This window comes from Rhea pennata, chromosome 3, assembly GCF_028389875.1.
Source record: "Rhea pennata isolate bPtePen1 chromosome 3, bPtePen1.pri, whole genome shotgun sequence".
Lineage (NCBI taxonomy): Eukaryota > Metazoa > Chordata > Aves > Rheiformes > Rheidae > Rhea > Rhea pennata.
This window is the reverse complement of record NC_084665.1, coordinates 67,922,833-67,938,959: the sequence shown is the minus strand read 5'-3', so window position 1 is coordinate 67,938,959 and position 16,127 is coordinate 67,922,833. Positions and strand designations below refer to the sequence as shown.

At 39.6% G+C, this 16,127-nt stretch overlaps 1 protein-coding gene across 1 annotated transcript in view; it reads left to right on the top strand.

The window, feature by feature from the left end:
• Window positions 1–2,927: 2,927 nt before the first annotated feature.
• ENPP1 (ectonucleotide pyrophosphatase/phosphodiesterase 1) overlaps window positions 2,928–16,127 on the top strand; it is a 59,972-nt gene continuing 46,772 nt past the window's right edge. Inside the window, exon 1 of the mRNA XM_062572530.1 lies at window positions 2,928–3,124. Within this exon, the coding sequence (XP_062428514.1) occupies window positions 2,936–3,124 (189 nt within the window). The 5' untranslated portion in view covers window positions 2,928–2,935. The remainder of the gene's footprint in view (window positions 3,125–16,127) is intronic.

Below are 16,127 nucleotides of genomic sequence, written 5' to 3'. Positions count from 1 at the left end.
GAGCAGCAATGTCCTTTAACATGAAGCTCTGGCTTTCAGTTTTAAGATTCCAGTCTTTTTTTTTTTTTTATGGTTGCAGAAATTTTGCTGAGGACTAGAGACAATGCAACAATAAATAGTTGCCACAACCACCAGCCGCTGGGAAAAGCTTTATGCTGCAGTTTAACGGTAAAGATCCAGCCTGACTGGGGCTGGTTACATGTCACATGATGGCACTCTTCTGTCTCCAACCTAAATCTCCTTCCTGAGGCAGCAGCAAGGGTCTCCATGCTCAGGTGAATGGAGAGTCCACTAGTGCCTTGAGGTATAGTTTACACCCTTCATCACTAGGCCGGAGTTAATATTTGTTCCAATCTTGCTGAACAATTATTATTATTTTATCAAGGTAAAAACATTCAAATGATAAGTGTCACAAAAACTGAGAGGCAGCACTGCATCTCAGTCATTATGTTTTTTATCTCTTGCTGCACAACTTCCTTTGTCTTCCTTGTTGCAGCTAATGGCCGAATAACAAACTAAAACTAAGAATGTCTAATGGCTCCCATTACATCCCTTTCCAGACAAGGTTGTGTTTACAACACAAAGCCATTTGTGATGTTTTTCTCCCTTTACTTTTTTTTTTTTTTTTTTTTTTTTTCAGTAACTTGCTTCAGTCAAAGCTTGCAGAGCAGCAGCTACGTGGCTGACAGAAGTCTTTGCTCCTTTTTCAGTTTCCGTTGAAAAGGCTCTGGCCAGTTACTTGGAATTTGGATGTATAATCTTAGAAATCGTCATAACCAATTAATTACACAATTACCTCTTTTGTCATAGATGGATTAAAATTGCATTGACTAATATTTCCCAAACCTCTCCCCGGGGAGATTAGGCAAATGGTAGATTTATGAAGGTTTCAGATTTGAAGTGTTTAGCCTCTTCTCCCAGCATTCAAAAGTTAGCACATGATTTTTTCAGTTTCAAAACTTAGCTGTTTTTGGCTTTCCATTCTACTATTACCTACAGTACCCTTGACACCATGTCAATGAGATGAAATGAAGCTACGTTACTTCTACTGTTAGGTTAACTACGTTAATTAATTTCCATGTTTAGCCTGAAGCACCTTAGCTGATCCAAAAAGATCCAAAAAGAAGGATAAAACTGAGGGTGTTCATGAATATTTTCTGTGTATTTTGTTTAACTTACAAATTTTTATTAGATCCGAGTTGTGCCTCAGAAGATAGTGACAGGTGTATGCAGTCAGTTCTGCAGTAACTCTGAATAGGCTATTACCTACAGTAGCACTACAGACCAGTAGTTGTGTAAATGCAAAATGTTTATTTTTTTTTAAATTGGAAAATTCTAATGGCTATTTCAGTATGAGACTCAGCTGAAATATAAAACAGAGCAATAACATTTTGCCATTGCTCAAGATCATTTCCCAAGGAAATTTTCATTTTACCATTGCTCTCCATTTTTCAGAAAGTATGTATTTCTCCAGAAGCTATGCAACTGACATTCTTTTCTAACTACAATGACCATTAATATAAATCTGCTGTGGACTCCTCAAGCCCTAGAAAATCAAAATCATCACCACACAAGAAATAATAGCTTAACCGTTATTTTTAGCAATTTTCAGCATAAACAGATTTTGCAGTTATTGGTGTTACTAAACACTTGCATGTCTCTCATAGAAATGAAGAATACTACATTTCCTGGAGTTGGCAAGCATGAGGTAGGCTCACAGTAGATGTATATCTGACAATAACAGTCATACCTATAAATTTGGAACCAGCTGGCCTTCCCTGGTGGCAAAAAGGGTCTCAAAATAAAATTAGCAGTGTGACTCTTGCTTATCAAATAGTAGGGCTGAATTTGGTGAGAATCAGCTCGGCAGGAAGAAGCAAAAAACATGGATAGTTCAGCGTCTGTCTAAATGCAACACAGAGAAGGATACCTAAATATAAAGTCTGGTTCACTCTAATGCTGTAATATCTTCCTGAACATGACCTGGACTTGAAACAGTTAACCTAAAGTTGCCTCAGAGGAAAACGAATGAAGGAGTTGGCCTCCAAAGTAGTTCAGTGGTCATTAGCAGAACCTGCCCACCAGCAATGGGAATTCCCATGGAAATAACAGCGGGTGCAGAAACCACTGCCAGCTTCAAAGTGGGTAGGCAAACTAGAGGGAAAATCTTGACTGGAAAGAAATTAAGGTTAGCTAAAACTGGCAGAGAAAGAGATTATTATCAGCCTGTTGATGCTGCAAATAAGAGCAGCAGGAAAAAAAAATACCAGCCAAAAAAAAAAAAAAAAAAAAAAAGGCTCGAACTGTAAAGCTATGCTCAGGGTTAGGGGTGCTGCTTTGGCGGGCAGGACGGGGCAGCAGCTCCCACACGGCGCGGTGCCTCCCGACCCCCAGCACACCTGCGGCGGGGCCTCGCCTGGCGCGGGGGCCGCGGGCAGGGCCCGGTTCTGGGAAGCTCGCCGGGGTGAGAGGGCTGCCCTTTGCACGGAGAGGAAACCGTCGCTGCTCGCCCTCGTAAACAGCACCCGCCACCCTCCTCCAGCCTCTATTTTGGAGCAGCCTTATGTCATGGCTAGGTGTGACGGCTTTGGATGCATCTAGTCTTTCAACTGGAAATAGCTTTATATATATATATATATATGTGCGAGTGCAGGGTGTGAGCCACGAGGTGTACACGACATGCAAGCGTATATAGGTGCATGGAAACCCCACTCGTGACCACGCGGCCCATGTCTGCGGGGTGGGAAGGGGGAGCTGCGCCCGGTGCCGCGCGCGGCCTCCACGCCGGGTCGCGCCTCGCGGGGTGCCCGAGCCGGAGCGGGGCCGCCGCCGCCGCCGCCCGCGCTACCGGGCGGGGAGGCGGGGCCGCGCCGCGCTCCGCCGCCCTATTAATGCCGGCGGCCGCCGCAGCCAGAGGGCAGAGCTGCGGGGAGTCATGCAGGGCAACGGCGAGAAGCCCCCGACGGGGAACAGCCACGAGCACGGCCTCGGCGGGACGGGGGCGGCCGACGGCGAGCAGCAGGCTGCCGCCGTGCCCATGCTGCCCGCCCTGGAGGTGGCTGAGGAGCCGGACAAAGCAGCTCCGAGCGGCAAAGACCCCAACACCTATAAAGTGCTCTCGCTGGTAAGGGCCGCCCGCCCGCCCAGCCTGGCCGGAGGGGTCCGCCGCGCGGGCGGGGAGGGGAGCGGCGCAGCGCAGCTCGCGGCGCAGCTCGCGGCGGCCGTTAACGGCTCTCCAGGGCGGGGGCTGTTAACGGCTCCCCGCGAGGGGTGGGGGAGGCGGGCGGCGCCGCCGGGGCGCGCCAGGGCGGGGGGGCAGTGAGGCGGGAGCCCGCGGCGGGCAGGCGTTGGGCCTGGCGGGCGGCGGCGCCTCGGGCGGGGGTCGCCCTGCCGTGTGCCGCGGCCGGGGGCTTAGCGCCGCGGGGCCTCCCAAGGCCGTTCGCGAGTCCCCGTACCTGCGGTTTCGAGGTGAGACCGCGGTGTCTGCTTTTTGTAGTTAAAGAGGTCTGAGACAAGAGTTAGAAAACTTGTAACTTCACTCTGTTCCTAAGCCCTGGTGAGCAGGTGACCCTATGGCTGGCCTGGGCCAGGCAATGGGTGTTGCTGATGGACGACCCTGAACCAGGCTTGTAAACAAGGTAGTTGTAGCGTCTGGAGAAGGATGCAATTTTCAGCACCATGGGCTCCTCGGAATGCCATGAGTGATGCTGGCTGTGCTGGAACAAAGTTTTACCCTTTCTGCATTAGAACTTAATTTGAGTCCAAGGCATAGCACTTACCTTTTTGTTACTTCTTTATTTTATTGCTATAAAGAGCTATCTATCTGAGAGGAAGGGGGAATTCCTAGTCTTCTTAGTTGGTTATTTTAACCTATTGACAATACTTGGGTTTGAATTTCCTTGAATCTTTTGAAATATTAGTGATTATCCTTTCTTCCTAATATAGTTTTAGCTGTTTGGCACAGGGAACAAAGCAGGGAAGAACAAACAGATTGAAGTGGGAAAATGTGGCCAAAAAAACAAGAATTAAAGAGTCCAAAGGGCAGAGGAAGTACAGATGCTTCCTTTTGCCTGAACTTGAAACATACTATGGATTGAAAGCTTTTCTCCAAATCCTGCACTGGAGGCACTTTCAGGCTGATTTGGAGGGCCCAATGTCCAAAGCCGTTGTTAGCAGGTAGGTCAGTTTCCAGTTTTAGCTGTGTTATAATTATCCTCCTTGTATAGATGTGAAAATAAGACCTTCCAGACAGCAACTGTGAGGCTAAAATCATTAACAAAGGCAAAGAATTCCAGCATTTTTGGAGGGTAGTTTCTGTGGAACTACAGCATATTTTATTGCTTACACTTATCTATGATCAGTACTCTTCAGAAGCATTAAAGCTTAAGAGTTGAGATACCTTTCCAAACTTACAGTTCATTTGCAGCAGTAAGCAGATTATAAAACTAAAGGTAAATCCAATCATACTAACTCCATATTGATCATACTTTCTGACACACAGATTGTAAGTTGCATTTGCAAATTTTTCAAGACTGTATCATAAGAAAAATAAACCTAAAGGTCTCTAATATAGCAGTTATTTTGGCAACTATGCTAATTGAAAAAGTTCTCTGTGAAAAATAAAGGTTATAGGTTGTAGCTGCTTTCTGTACTTTGCTGTCTTCTGGGGAGGTCATCTTGACCCATAAAAGCCATAGTGACTGACTAGTGCTTGCCAGAAAGCTGTGGTGGTGAAAACAGCCCACCTCTCCAGGTTTTAGAACATCTAGTTATAGTGGAATACTATTGTTATAAACCTAAGTTGCTGGTACTTTACTTTAAGCTTTTAGGCTCTAATGCAACAATATGATTTGCTATTTAGCCAACATAGCTACTGTAAAACTGGAGTTAAGCACAAGTTAACTCTTGCACATATGTAAATGCTCTTCTGAATTAAGGCTTTATTCTCCAACTTACAGTTTTCCCTTCAGAATTTGCAAAACTTCATCCTGTACTGAATTAAAATTTTAAGATGAACTGCCTGTCATCTATACAGAAATAATTGAAGTTCTACATATGAGCAACTGTACACAATTGTTTGCTGCTCCTGCAGACACTGATAATTCAGCATATTTAGAGAACTTGAAAGGCTTTCAAAAAACAGGTGATTTTGGATTGAATAAAAACAAGAATGTATTTTTAACCTGAATGTCATATTATGTCATAAGAGTGGAAAGCTGGAGTTAGAAATGCAAGTTCTTCCTTTTCTGCAAACCAATTTATTTATAATGCACTGATGATATTCCAATGTAGAGGTAAGTAAGAAGTGAGTCAATTTACCTGCTTGGCATTCCAGACTGCTGTGAGAAACAGTGAAAGTGACATTGCTCAAATGAGACACAGCTGAAATTGCTTTGCCTGCATTTACTCTAGTTGCATGCACTGTTACTTCTCTGTTTGGGTAGATAGGAAAATTTATTTTCAGGTAAGTTCTGTTGAACTTCTTGTAAAAATTGTGAGTGCATTTCATTCAAATCTATATGCAAGACATCCATAAAGTTGGTAGATTTTATGAACACATGTGTGTTAGTGTTTTCTATCCATGAGACTATCTTGCCCCATTACAGAATTGCAGAGTTGCTGTGTACACAAGGATGAGCCATGTAGAATCTCCGCATGGGTTTTGATGGTTGTTCCAGAAGTTACTTTGTTTTATATGGCAGTATTTAGCTATTCTTAACTGAATATATGTTAGTTAAGGGAGGATGTGGGTAGATAAGGAAGTGGTATAGAGTAACCTCCAGTCTTAGCAGGTCTTACAGTGGCAGATTTAATCATAATTTAGCTATAGGCTTTCCTAACGTGTGTGTTGCCCTTCTGTTGTAGCTGTACAGAGAGGAATGTATTCTCTGAATTATAGCATAGGCCTAAAGGACTTGTTAACCCTTGGGGGTTTCGTAAGGCAGTTGTATGAAAATATCCAGCTTTAAGTAGCTGTGAGATGATGATTATTTTATCCATTTATATAATTTCCATACACATTTTTACTTATTGTCTTTCCATTTTTTCCACGCTTACCTTTGTCCATCCAAATCCAGTGTGGTAGTTGTCTGTAGTCTCTAGCCTCACCCCACTACCTTGGCCTAATGGAACAGCCTGCTGCTGCTGAAGAGCAGTGTAATTCTTACTTAGGTTTGAAGTTTTCTATTCCAATTTGCAGATTACTCTCTGGCACTGCTTTTAGGTCTGTTTTTTATTTTATTTTATTTCAACTAAATGGAAAGTTAAGTGCATTTAATGCCCAAGTTCTAAGGATGTGTGTGGAGGGGAGTAACAAAACTCATTTTAACACTAATCTTTTGCATAAATGGAAAACTTGTTTAAACTGACACTTTCCTTAGAAAAGCTTCTTAGTCTTACAACTTTTCAAATATTCCGGATAAACTGCAGGCTTCTTGAACATTGAAAGTGTGCTAGTCCTTTCTAAAGATCTAGTCAAGCATTTCAGAGTATGTTAAGATAGTAAATTGTAAGATTTAAAACCTTCTGACAATGTTTGTACTAAACAAGTTTTTTTTTCATTTTTTGTAGCTTTTATTAAGGCTATTTCACTTTTTCTTATATTAGTGTCTTATGCATATACTAAACATAAGTGTTCCAAAATTTTCTTCTGTTACCTTGCCTTTAGCAATTCACAGAGAGAGTAGATGGAACTTTAACCAGAACTTAAACAATTTTACTTATCAAATTAAGACAGTACAACTCTTGGGATATACTTCCAGAAAACCACACACACTACAAAACACAGCTTGCTGTTTTTATTATTATTATTATTTTAAATGACTGATTACAAACCAATGCAGGTGCAGTGAGAAGCAATACAGGATATGTGGCTGAGCTTCTGTAGCTTGGCTACTGTTCCTTTTGGATATTTATTGATGTCTAGATTAGATGTAGGCAGTTGATGGGGCGAAACCTTTTAATCATTGGCCAGCTGAAGCCAGTGTAGGTGCCTTGGTAAAGGTGGCAGTTCTTGGGAGCAGATGACCTCTGTACTGTTATCAGTGGTCTTTTCATCTAGTAGGGAAGATTAACAGAATACTAATTTGCCAGTCTGGATGTAGGCTAGTAGAAGTTCTTGTTTCTCTGTGTTCAGCACTTGTTAGACCTCATTGGGAATACAGTGGCTGTTTGCTGTCCTTCCCCCAGTACAAGAAAGAAGCTGATAAACTGGAGTGAGTTCAGCATGGGGCTGCTAAGGTGGTAGGGGGCTGGAGCTCTTGACCTCTGAGGAGTGACTGAGGCAGTAGTGCTTGTTCAGGCTGGGAAAGATTTTTGGGGCCAATGTCTTATTTAATCTTCTACATCTCCTGTTGGAGAAGGAAAGATGGGGAGCTGTTAGTGAGAGAGTAGGTGTAAAATGCATTGGATTTGTTGAGAAGCAACAGGCTCTGAGGCTTCAGGCTCCCGAGAGGCATATGATCACTGGATGAACTTGTCTTCTGCTATTGCTGCTGTGTGGCTGCAATAGAGTTTTGATTCTGAGGAACACACTGCACAGAAAACCAACTCCAAATTCATGGATTTCACCTTTGTGTTCACCATACAAACTTAGGAATTAATGTAACTCATGTGAGGAGACAGAAGATGGTGACAGGAAAGTGTTTGAACCCCAAGCCTGCCATTGGGAATGTGTTTACTGACTTCAGTGAACTCTGGTTAAGGCATTTTTATGACTACGCCAGTTCTTCAGCACTGACTCCAACTGATTTGAAAATCGTGTTCTTCCAATTACCTCTGCTGTAACTGAGGTTGGGAGACCTGTAGTCTTCAGCCCTGCCTTTGGTGGTTCTTTGAGGTCCTCAGAAAATTACTGCACTCCAACCTTTTTGTACTGTTTAGTTTCGTGTATCTTGCCTTATCCCCTTCCCACATCCCTTGTATGAGTCTTCTCTAAAACTGCTTGCTCCTGTGAGTGTTGGATTGAACTTGATAGGACATTTCTTGAGTTTTTTTCCTTATTTTTTTTTCTTCCCTTGTGTTCCAAGACACTGCACAGCTTAACAATAAAGTTAGTGGTTGACGTGTGTGTGTGTGTCTTTTTTTTTGGGGGGGGGGGGGGGGAAATTCACATCCTCTGGCAAAATAAAGGGTAAAAATGACAATAAGGGAATGGCTGTAACTCAAATCACCTGTTAACATCCAGGATATGGTGGATGGCTTTGAAATACTGTCTGTTCAGAAATATTAAAGCAGTTCTTGGCCAGTCTGTGGTATTTTCCTATTTGGAGAAAAGTCCATTTCAATACTTGGAATCAAGGGTAGTTTACAGTAAAATATATTGCCTCTTTCATTAACATTATGACTTTTTAGCTCCAATAATAGTTTTCTATTGAAGTCTGAAGATTAATGGTGAAAACAGTGTTGATATTTGAAGTTTTCTGTTTGCATTTTGCTATTGATATTGCTTGAATGCATCCAATTAATGTTTTATTTTCTCTCTCTCTTCTTTTTCACAATAGTAAGTGCCTAGGATGTTTCCCAATTTATTCTCTTAAAACCCTCCCTCAGTTTTTGTACACTTTTAAAATCAGTAACTTCTTTTAATGTTGCTCTTCAGTTATCTTTCTTTTCAGGGAAAGCTTTGCAAATATTTCCTTTTTATACAGGGAACTGTAAACCAGCAATTTTTCAGACAAATACCCTTATGTTGGGTATTGAAGACAAATTATCTTGCTCCATTACAGCAGAATAGCTAAATACTTCTTAGCTTTTTAACCCTGAAAGCTTGACTCCTATTCTTTCTCTACTTGCCTTTTTTTTTTTTTAACTTTAGAATAACCTATCCTTGATGACAGGAGCTGATGTAAAATGAAAATAGTATCCAAAGAAACATTTGCAGGGTTTAAGGTTTGTCTATATTAATTTATATTGTCTGTATATATTAAAAAAATCTTTACCTAGGCAGAATAAGGATAGTTGATGCATATATTTCTACTCTGAAATTTTTAATTTTTACTGCAGAGTAGGTTCATCTCTTAAAGTGTTACAGTTCCTGTGTGGCCATAGACAACCTTACTTTGGGTATGGCTATATTGCAATCAAAGATGTGATTGCAACCCTTCTGAGCATACTTAAACTACCCAGCTGAAAAATCAGCTCAGGCATTGCTATCAAGGTAGACCAGAGTGTGGAGTTTAGCACAGGCTACAATGTATTCTCCTATGTAGTTGAGCTAGAGGATTTTTAAACTGTCTTGGTGGATTCAGTCACACCTTTGAGGGCAGTATATGAATGCTTTGTACAGTCATTGTAGTCAAGGAAACAAAGCTTAGAATAGACTTAAGTACATCCAGATGCATGACTTGCGTATTTCTGTCAGCACCGCTAGCTGGCGGTTTGGGGGTGTGTGTGTTGTTTTTTGTTTTTTTTAAAAAACAAAACAGAACTCTCCATATTGTACTGAGGCCTTTTAAGTTTCAGTTATTTTCAGGTGAATTATACTGTCACATGCTCAGCTCAGCCCTTTTTTTGGCCCATTGGGATACAAACTGGTGACTGGTGCCTGCAGGCTCAAATGTCTTGCTTGAGTGTTCCAGAGACCAAATCCCTGGCGCAGTGTCTTCACTCTCTTTCATTTTTCAGTAACAGTGTTTAGCTACCTGTCAGGGAACAGCCAAGGGCAGGCTGTGCTGAAAGGAAAGGTAAACCTGTAGCCAAGCTTGGCAAGAAGGCAGGCAGAAGCAGTGGCCTCGCTGGCAAGGACAGTCTCACACTGTGCAAGGTGAGCAGAGCAGGTCTGGGGGCACTAGCTATGTGTAGCTGAGTCCAGATTGCTAGGGAAAGTCTGTAGGTGATGAGGCAGGTGCAGGAAGTTGAGCATGAGTCAGGGCAGCGTGGTATGTGGACAAAATGAATGTGGCTGAGATACAGCTCAGGCAAAGATGGGGGAAGCCCCTGATGAGGCTTTTTACAGATTTTCTTTTTCTTCTTCTTCTTTTTTTTTTTTTTTTTTTTCTTCTGAGTTGTCTTCAAGGCTGGTTGAGGTTTCCCAAACACTGCCCTCAAACAGCTGCACTGACATCAGAGAGCTGGCCTTGAGCACAGAAAGCCAAGCTCTATGAAGGGGGTGTGCTCCTGGCCCTGGTATCACTTCCATGCAGTTCTCGAAGGCTTTTGGTTACTAGAATAACAAGGGACACATTTATAGCTTAAATAGATTTTTCCATACAGATAATTACTATCTAAATTGAATTCAGAACAACTCAATTACTGTATTAAAACTGTTAGATTTCAGACAAGATCAAAGATAGAAAAAATTATGCATGGCTTGCTTTCAAGTTCTGCTGTTCAATTTTTTTTCTTTGGCATCCTTTCACTAATATCAGTAGAATTACACAAGGAGTGAACTGTTCTGTTTTGACTACCCATGGAAGCACACTTCTGCTGTTGCCTGAAAAGGAGAGGAGCAAACTCAAAGGTTTTGAAAATATGGGAGAATTGAAGAGTTTCTTATCTTGGAGTTGTCATTAGAAGTTAATATATTATCAAACTTCACTGGCTCACCCCTATGAGAATGGGATAAATATTTGTTTTAAAGAATGTTTTTTTTTTTTTGATAAAACTTAGCAATACAGTATATCACAGTAGTGTCCCATTTCAATCAAACATTACTACATACTGTTTTCACAGAAGCTATTTCATAATGATCAGCACTGGAGTGGTATTTTGAAAATAATACAGGAAAGCTATCAAAAAAGTATAAAAATATACTTTCTTCACTGAAAAAAAAAAAAAAAAACGGAGAGGGGGAACTCCATAGAAGTTGCACAGGACAGCTGGTTTAAAACTTTTCTTTACTTCTACCACAACTGTAGATCTTCTGTAGATCTTACAGTAACTGGGGTGTTGTGGAATACTACAGAAATAAGGACTCTTGCTAAAACTTTTTTTTTTTACCGTATGGAACACTATTTAACCATTTATCACTGAGTAAATAAGATAGCTAAGGAGAGAAAGAATTTAATGAGAAAACATAAGGTGGTTACCTTACTGAAGAAAAACAGGTGAGTGTGAATCTTTTCCCAGTTCTGCTGTGTAATGACAGATAGAAGATGGTCTAACAGATGCCTGTTAATGTGCAGTAGTATTTGGGCAAACAAGTTTGTGTTGTTACGGTCTTGTGGGCTTTATTTTTTATGCTTACTGTTCTTAGGACTACAAAATGTGAAACTGTTACAGCTGTTACAAAATCAATGATCAGAATCTCCCATTTCCATTATGCTATGTTCTTGAGTCCCTTTCTGTCTAAAATTAACTATTTTAATGTTGTGAAGCAATGAATTTCCATAGTCTTCCTTCTCTTTTGAGGGACTATGTTCAAATAATACAGAGGTAAATAATGGCCTCTTTGCCAGCCTGGCCTTTAGGTTGTAAAGACAGCCAAAGGAGTCAGGGTGAAAGGTATTCCTGTGATCAGGTGTCAGTGAGCTTAGTGAAGAGTTATAGCGATTGGCTTTAATACTTTCTGTCCTTTGTTTCTTCCCTTAGTGAATCTGTGCATTTTTGGCATTCCTTATAGTCCTGTAGTGTTTTACAGGTATTCTTTTTTTGACCTTTAAAATCACTGTATCTTCCCTGCTCAGTTTAATATCCATGTAATGGTGGTAGTAGCAATAGCATCAGCATGGGAAAATGAATGTGGATTTGTTTGCTGTATTTGATATTATCTGTACCCTGTAGAAGCCCTTCTTAAACTGTTCCTTTTATGACATCTATGACAATAATATTAATTAGAGCTTTAAGCTTATTCTTGAAAATGTTTTTTGGGGGGTAGGATTGTGAAAATTGCTTAAGGCTGTATATTTTTTTTTCCCCACTCCTGCTTTTATTCATGGGTCAAGTGCAGCTTGTTTGGACAACAGTTTTGACTTGGCGTAATACTGCTTTTTACCATGTATTCATATGTCACTGCCACTGAAAACATATTATGCAGGAATCTCTCAAGTACTTTAAATTTTTAGCTTGACAGCTGCGGACTCTGTTTTATCTTTTTGTCTTCATCTTGCCAAAATCAGACTCCTGAATAGTTTTGAAGGGTATTTAGAGAGTTATAGTATGACGTCGTCTTCTGCTGATAATACCCCACTGAATGAACATTTACTGGTCCTTAAAGGGTTTTTTTTATAATTTCTTCCAATGACTTGAGGTACCTTAAAGCATTCCTGTCCTTTGAATGATGGTAAGGAGCGATAGTATTTAGTAACAGTCTCAAGAACATTCAACATAAACAGTAAAAGTAGAGCTGCATGTGTCTTTGAGAAATAGAACAATAATCTCCCTACATTTGTTAAAACTTGTTTCTTTTTTAGCTCAAAAGAGGTTTTGGCTGTAAACTCAAAGTTTACACTGACTTAAAGATAATTCAGTCACCTCAAAGGACTCAATCACTTAAAGTGATTCGGGACAATCAGCCTCTCCCATGGGCTGTAGACACTGAATATGGACTAACAGAAGGACATCCCTGGAGAACATCAAATATGCTGAAGAAGAGATGAGTAATTGAAGAAGAATGTGGCACATCTATTTCAGTGCCTCTTTTTGCTAACTAGCTGTACCAGTGTAGACGAATTATCCACCTTATTTCAAACTTGATCAAGTATCCTCCAATTTGTGAATAAAACTGCTGTGAATAAAACATCCCTATTTAAAAACAGTTTTTATTGGTGTTAGTAACTGTTCCCCAGGGAAAGAAGGCTGAGAGATTTCTGTGTAGTCACTAAGACTTCTTGTACGGTTGATCAATCTCTGGCATCTCATATATATGATATGCAGACTTGCCTTCTCTTTGACCTTCCACTGTCTCACTGAAATCACTACTGAAACCCTTTGACTTTATTTCTGTAGGGATGAGTGACGGAAATGATTCTGCTGTCTAACCATAGTATCATATTGCCATTTGTCAAGCTCAAAATAAAAAGCCTTTTGAAATGTTTTCAGGATTACAGTTTTCCAGACGCTCAACCACCTATTCCCAACCACTATAATGTTTACAAGGCAATGCTTTTATTGCTTCCTCCCACGTAAAGGAAGCAGTGATGGGACAGAGATTTGTCCCTAGACGACAATGTTACTTGATTCCAAAACAAACTTCCTTTTTAAAAAAAAAAAAAAAAAAAAATTAAAACAAAACAGGACATTTTCTTTACACTGAGTAATAAGTTAGTTTAAAATCTCTTCTCAAATACTTATATTAAAACTAAATGTGACATTTTGTCCTACTAGTCTCTCAAGTTGCAGAGCATGACAAGTTTTTGTGTTACCTCTGTGTATAGCAAGGTTCTTTAATTGTATTTGCCTTCTGATGTTTTATTGGATTTTTAGATTTTTCGTAACCACATCTTTTTAGTGCCCTCCTTCTTGGAGGGGAAAGATTTTGAGAGAGAGAATAGGCGAAAGTAAGGAAAGAAACAAATTGAACTCCCAGGGCAGGCATTAGTTTGGTAGGTTGAGGATTGGAGTCTGGTGTTTGCAACATAAGGATTAAGGCTCGCTAACAAGACACTGTGACACTGTGCAGCTACTTGTCTCTCTTTTTTTTTTAAAAAAAAAAAAAAAAAAGAGTAATTTTTACACAGCAGACTGCAGCATCATTAACCTAAGCCAGCAGCATGCAAAGTAGTTCAAGTAATAGTAACCCACCTGCTGCAACAAGGTCTCATATGATGAAAAACAAAGTAAATCAGTGCATATTGAGGGTTGGGTTGCGATAGCTGTACCATAGGTTGGCTCTGCCTATCTTGTTCAAGCCAGCTTTGAACATTTGTTGTAGTCTGCAAAGCTGGCTATCTTGGAGCCTTTCCACTGAATTCCGGCAGAATATTTATGCCATTGTGTGGGTAACATGCAGATGAATAAAGTATTTTAGGCTCAGGATAAAGCCTTAAAACACTAAGATGCAATTGCTTAGATTCACTAATAGCATAGTAGCTACATAGATGACTAGACCAGAGCTGTTTGTCCCTGGATGTGGTCAACTGCCTTACTTCTAAGTTACCATCTTTGGGTAGCTTCTCTGCTAAGCTCTGAAGAAAAAAAAATCAAAGAGCTTTAGTATTTTGTGTCTAAATATTAAGACTATAATTTAAGCTAATATGACTAATGTTTAAAAAAGCAAAGGCTATCCAATATGATGTGTCAATATAAGTTCCCAGATCTTAATTTAGTATAGATGAACATAATGTACCAGGTCCATATTCTTTTTCATGTGCATGTAAAATTTAAGAGCAGAACTGGCTTACAGTAAAGAGGCATAGCATTTGTAGAATGCTGTGGTTTGTGATGCTGTGAAATTTCCAGAGTGTTGCTTGCAGGAAACATGAGTTGTGCTAGTTCATGAGTAGCATTACCATGTTTTAATATTTCCTATCCACAAAGGTTTGTATGCCATGGTAAATATAATCTTTTTATGGTTTTTTGTTTGTTGAAATTGATTATACTTAGAAGTGAAAATTTGGAGCACAGTATAAAACTACAGTTTCGTGAGAACTTCAGTGAATTTTGCTAGTTTTGGCTGGGAGATATTACAATCAATATTGCTATGTTGGAATGGGTGTTACTTTAATTTTATTTTTACTTGGATTTGATACCATGTTTAATTTTGTAGTTTTTAAACATGCAATATCTACCACTGAAGCTCCTTAAAGGAATGTTAATAACAAGCCTGCTCAGTGGGACTGAAATGTGCTCCTGTTAAAGAATGCCTTAGGTAGCAAAAATGACATAGGTCATGTAGCTGATTTCTAAAAAATAGGAATAAAGCTTTTCTGGTTAGAGAAGCTGTTTCTTTCTCAGATTGCTGTGGCATATGTCAGAAGACATTCTACCCTTTGTGCATAGTAACATGGCCTCTTGGCAGTAGAGGGGCAACATACTATCACTCTGAAATCAAACATGCCCAGGATGACTTCTTAAATAAGTGAATTGGTTTCTAATTTCCAAATAATAGCATGTAAATGAAAAATAGAATAACAGGTTTTGTCCTTTCCAGTGATGTTGCTGGGCTTTGAAATGTTCTGACATGCTACCTACCTAGTTCTACATATACCTAGGTAATGTTTTATAAGGAAGATTTCATAGGTCTACAGTGACTTACCTAGAAGGCTATATTATTTTGATACTTACCTAACAGAAAATCTTGCTGATACTACATATGCTAGCATTCTGTTTAAAACAGCTGAAGCAGGCCTGCAATTGTTGTTTTGAACTGGTGAATCAGTGGAGACTTCCTACTTTCTATCAGTTATGGTGGAAGGGAAGTCTCTAGATGTATTGCTAATGCCATTTTTCTTCTTTTTTCCTTTTCCTTCTACTCTGTTAATTCAAAGATAGATTTGAATTCAAAACTAATTATTTTCTCTGCCAGACATTGCATTAAATAATGCCTTCCAGAAGTTACTTTCTTACTGTCTCTTTAATTTTGATTAATATGATTTATGATCATTTGGACATCATGTATGCATGTACTGCTATGCTACACCTTCCAGAAGTTACTTTCTTACTGTCTGTAACTGTTTAGTTAACAAAACTATATAGTGAATTTTGTTTTTTTTTTTTTTTATTTTTAAATCACAGCTTTTATTCACTCAGAGTGCTCATAGTCTTAAAACTGAGACTTGAAAAATAATTAGTTGCATTTTAAAATGTGATAGTTTTTTGGTTTTTGTTTTTTTGGTCTTTTTAGCCCCATCACAGTACATAATTCATACATTATGCTTGAAAGATTAATTCTGCAGCTTTTTCTGGTGGAAGAAGAGGGGAAAAAAGAGGAGTTTGGTGTAGGCATTTAAATAAGGATTATTAAAGTATTTGAAAGTATTTTTTTTTTTCCCCAGAAAAGAATGACCAGAAAGATGACATTGTTCCCTCACGTCCTTCCCACTCCAGATACTTCTGAATAAGGAGGCCTTGTGCATTGCTTTCTTAAACTGTTTTATTTTTCAGTCTTTTGTTAAACTACTTTGATCACTATTCTAAGGATTACTAGAGGACGTAATATAAATGTACTGTTGACTTTCCTGGACTCCCTTTAATCAGCATAGGTAAAATGATAAACTCTTTACAAAAAGTATATGTATTATGGGCCAAAT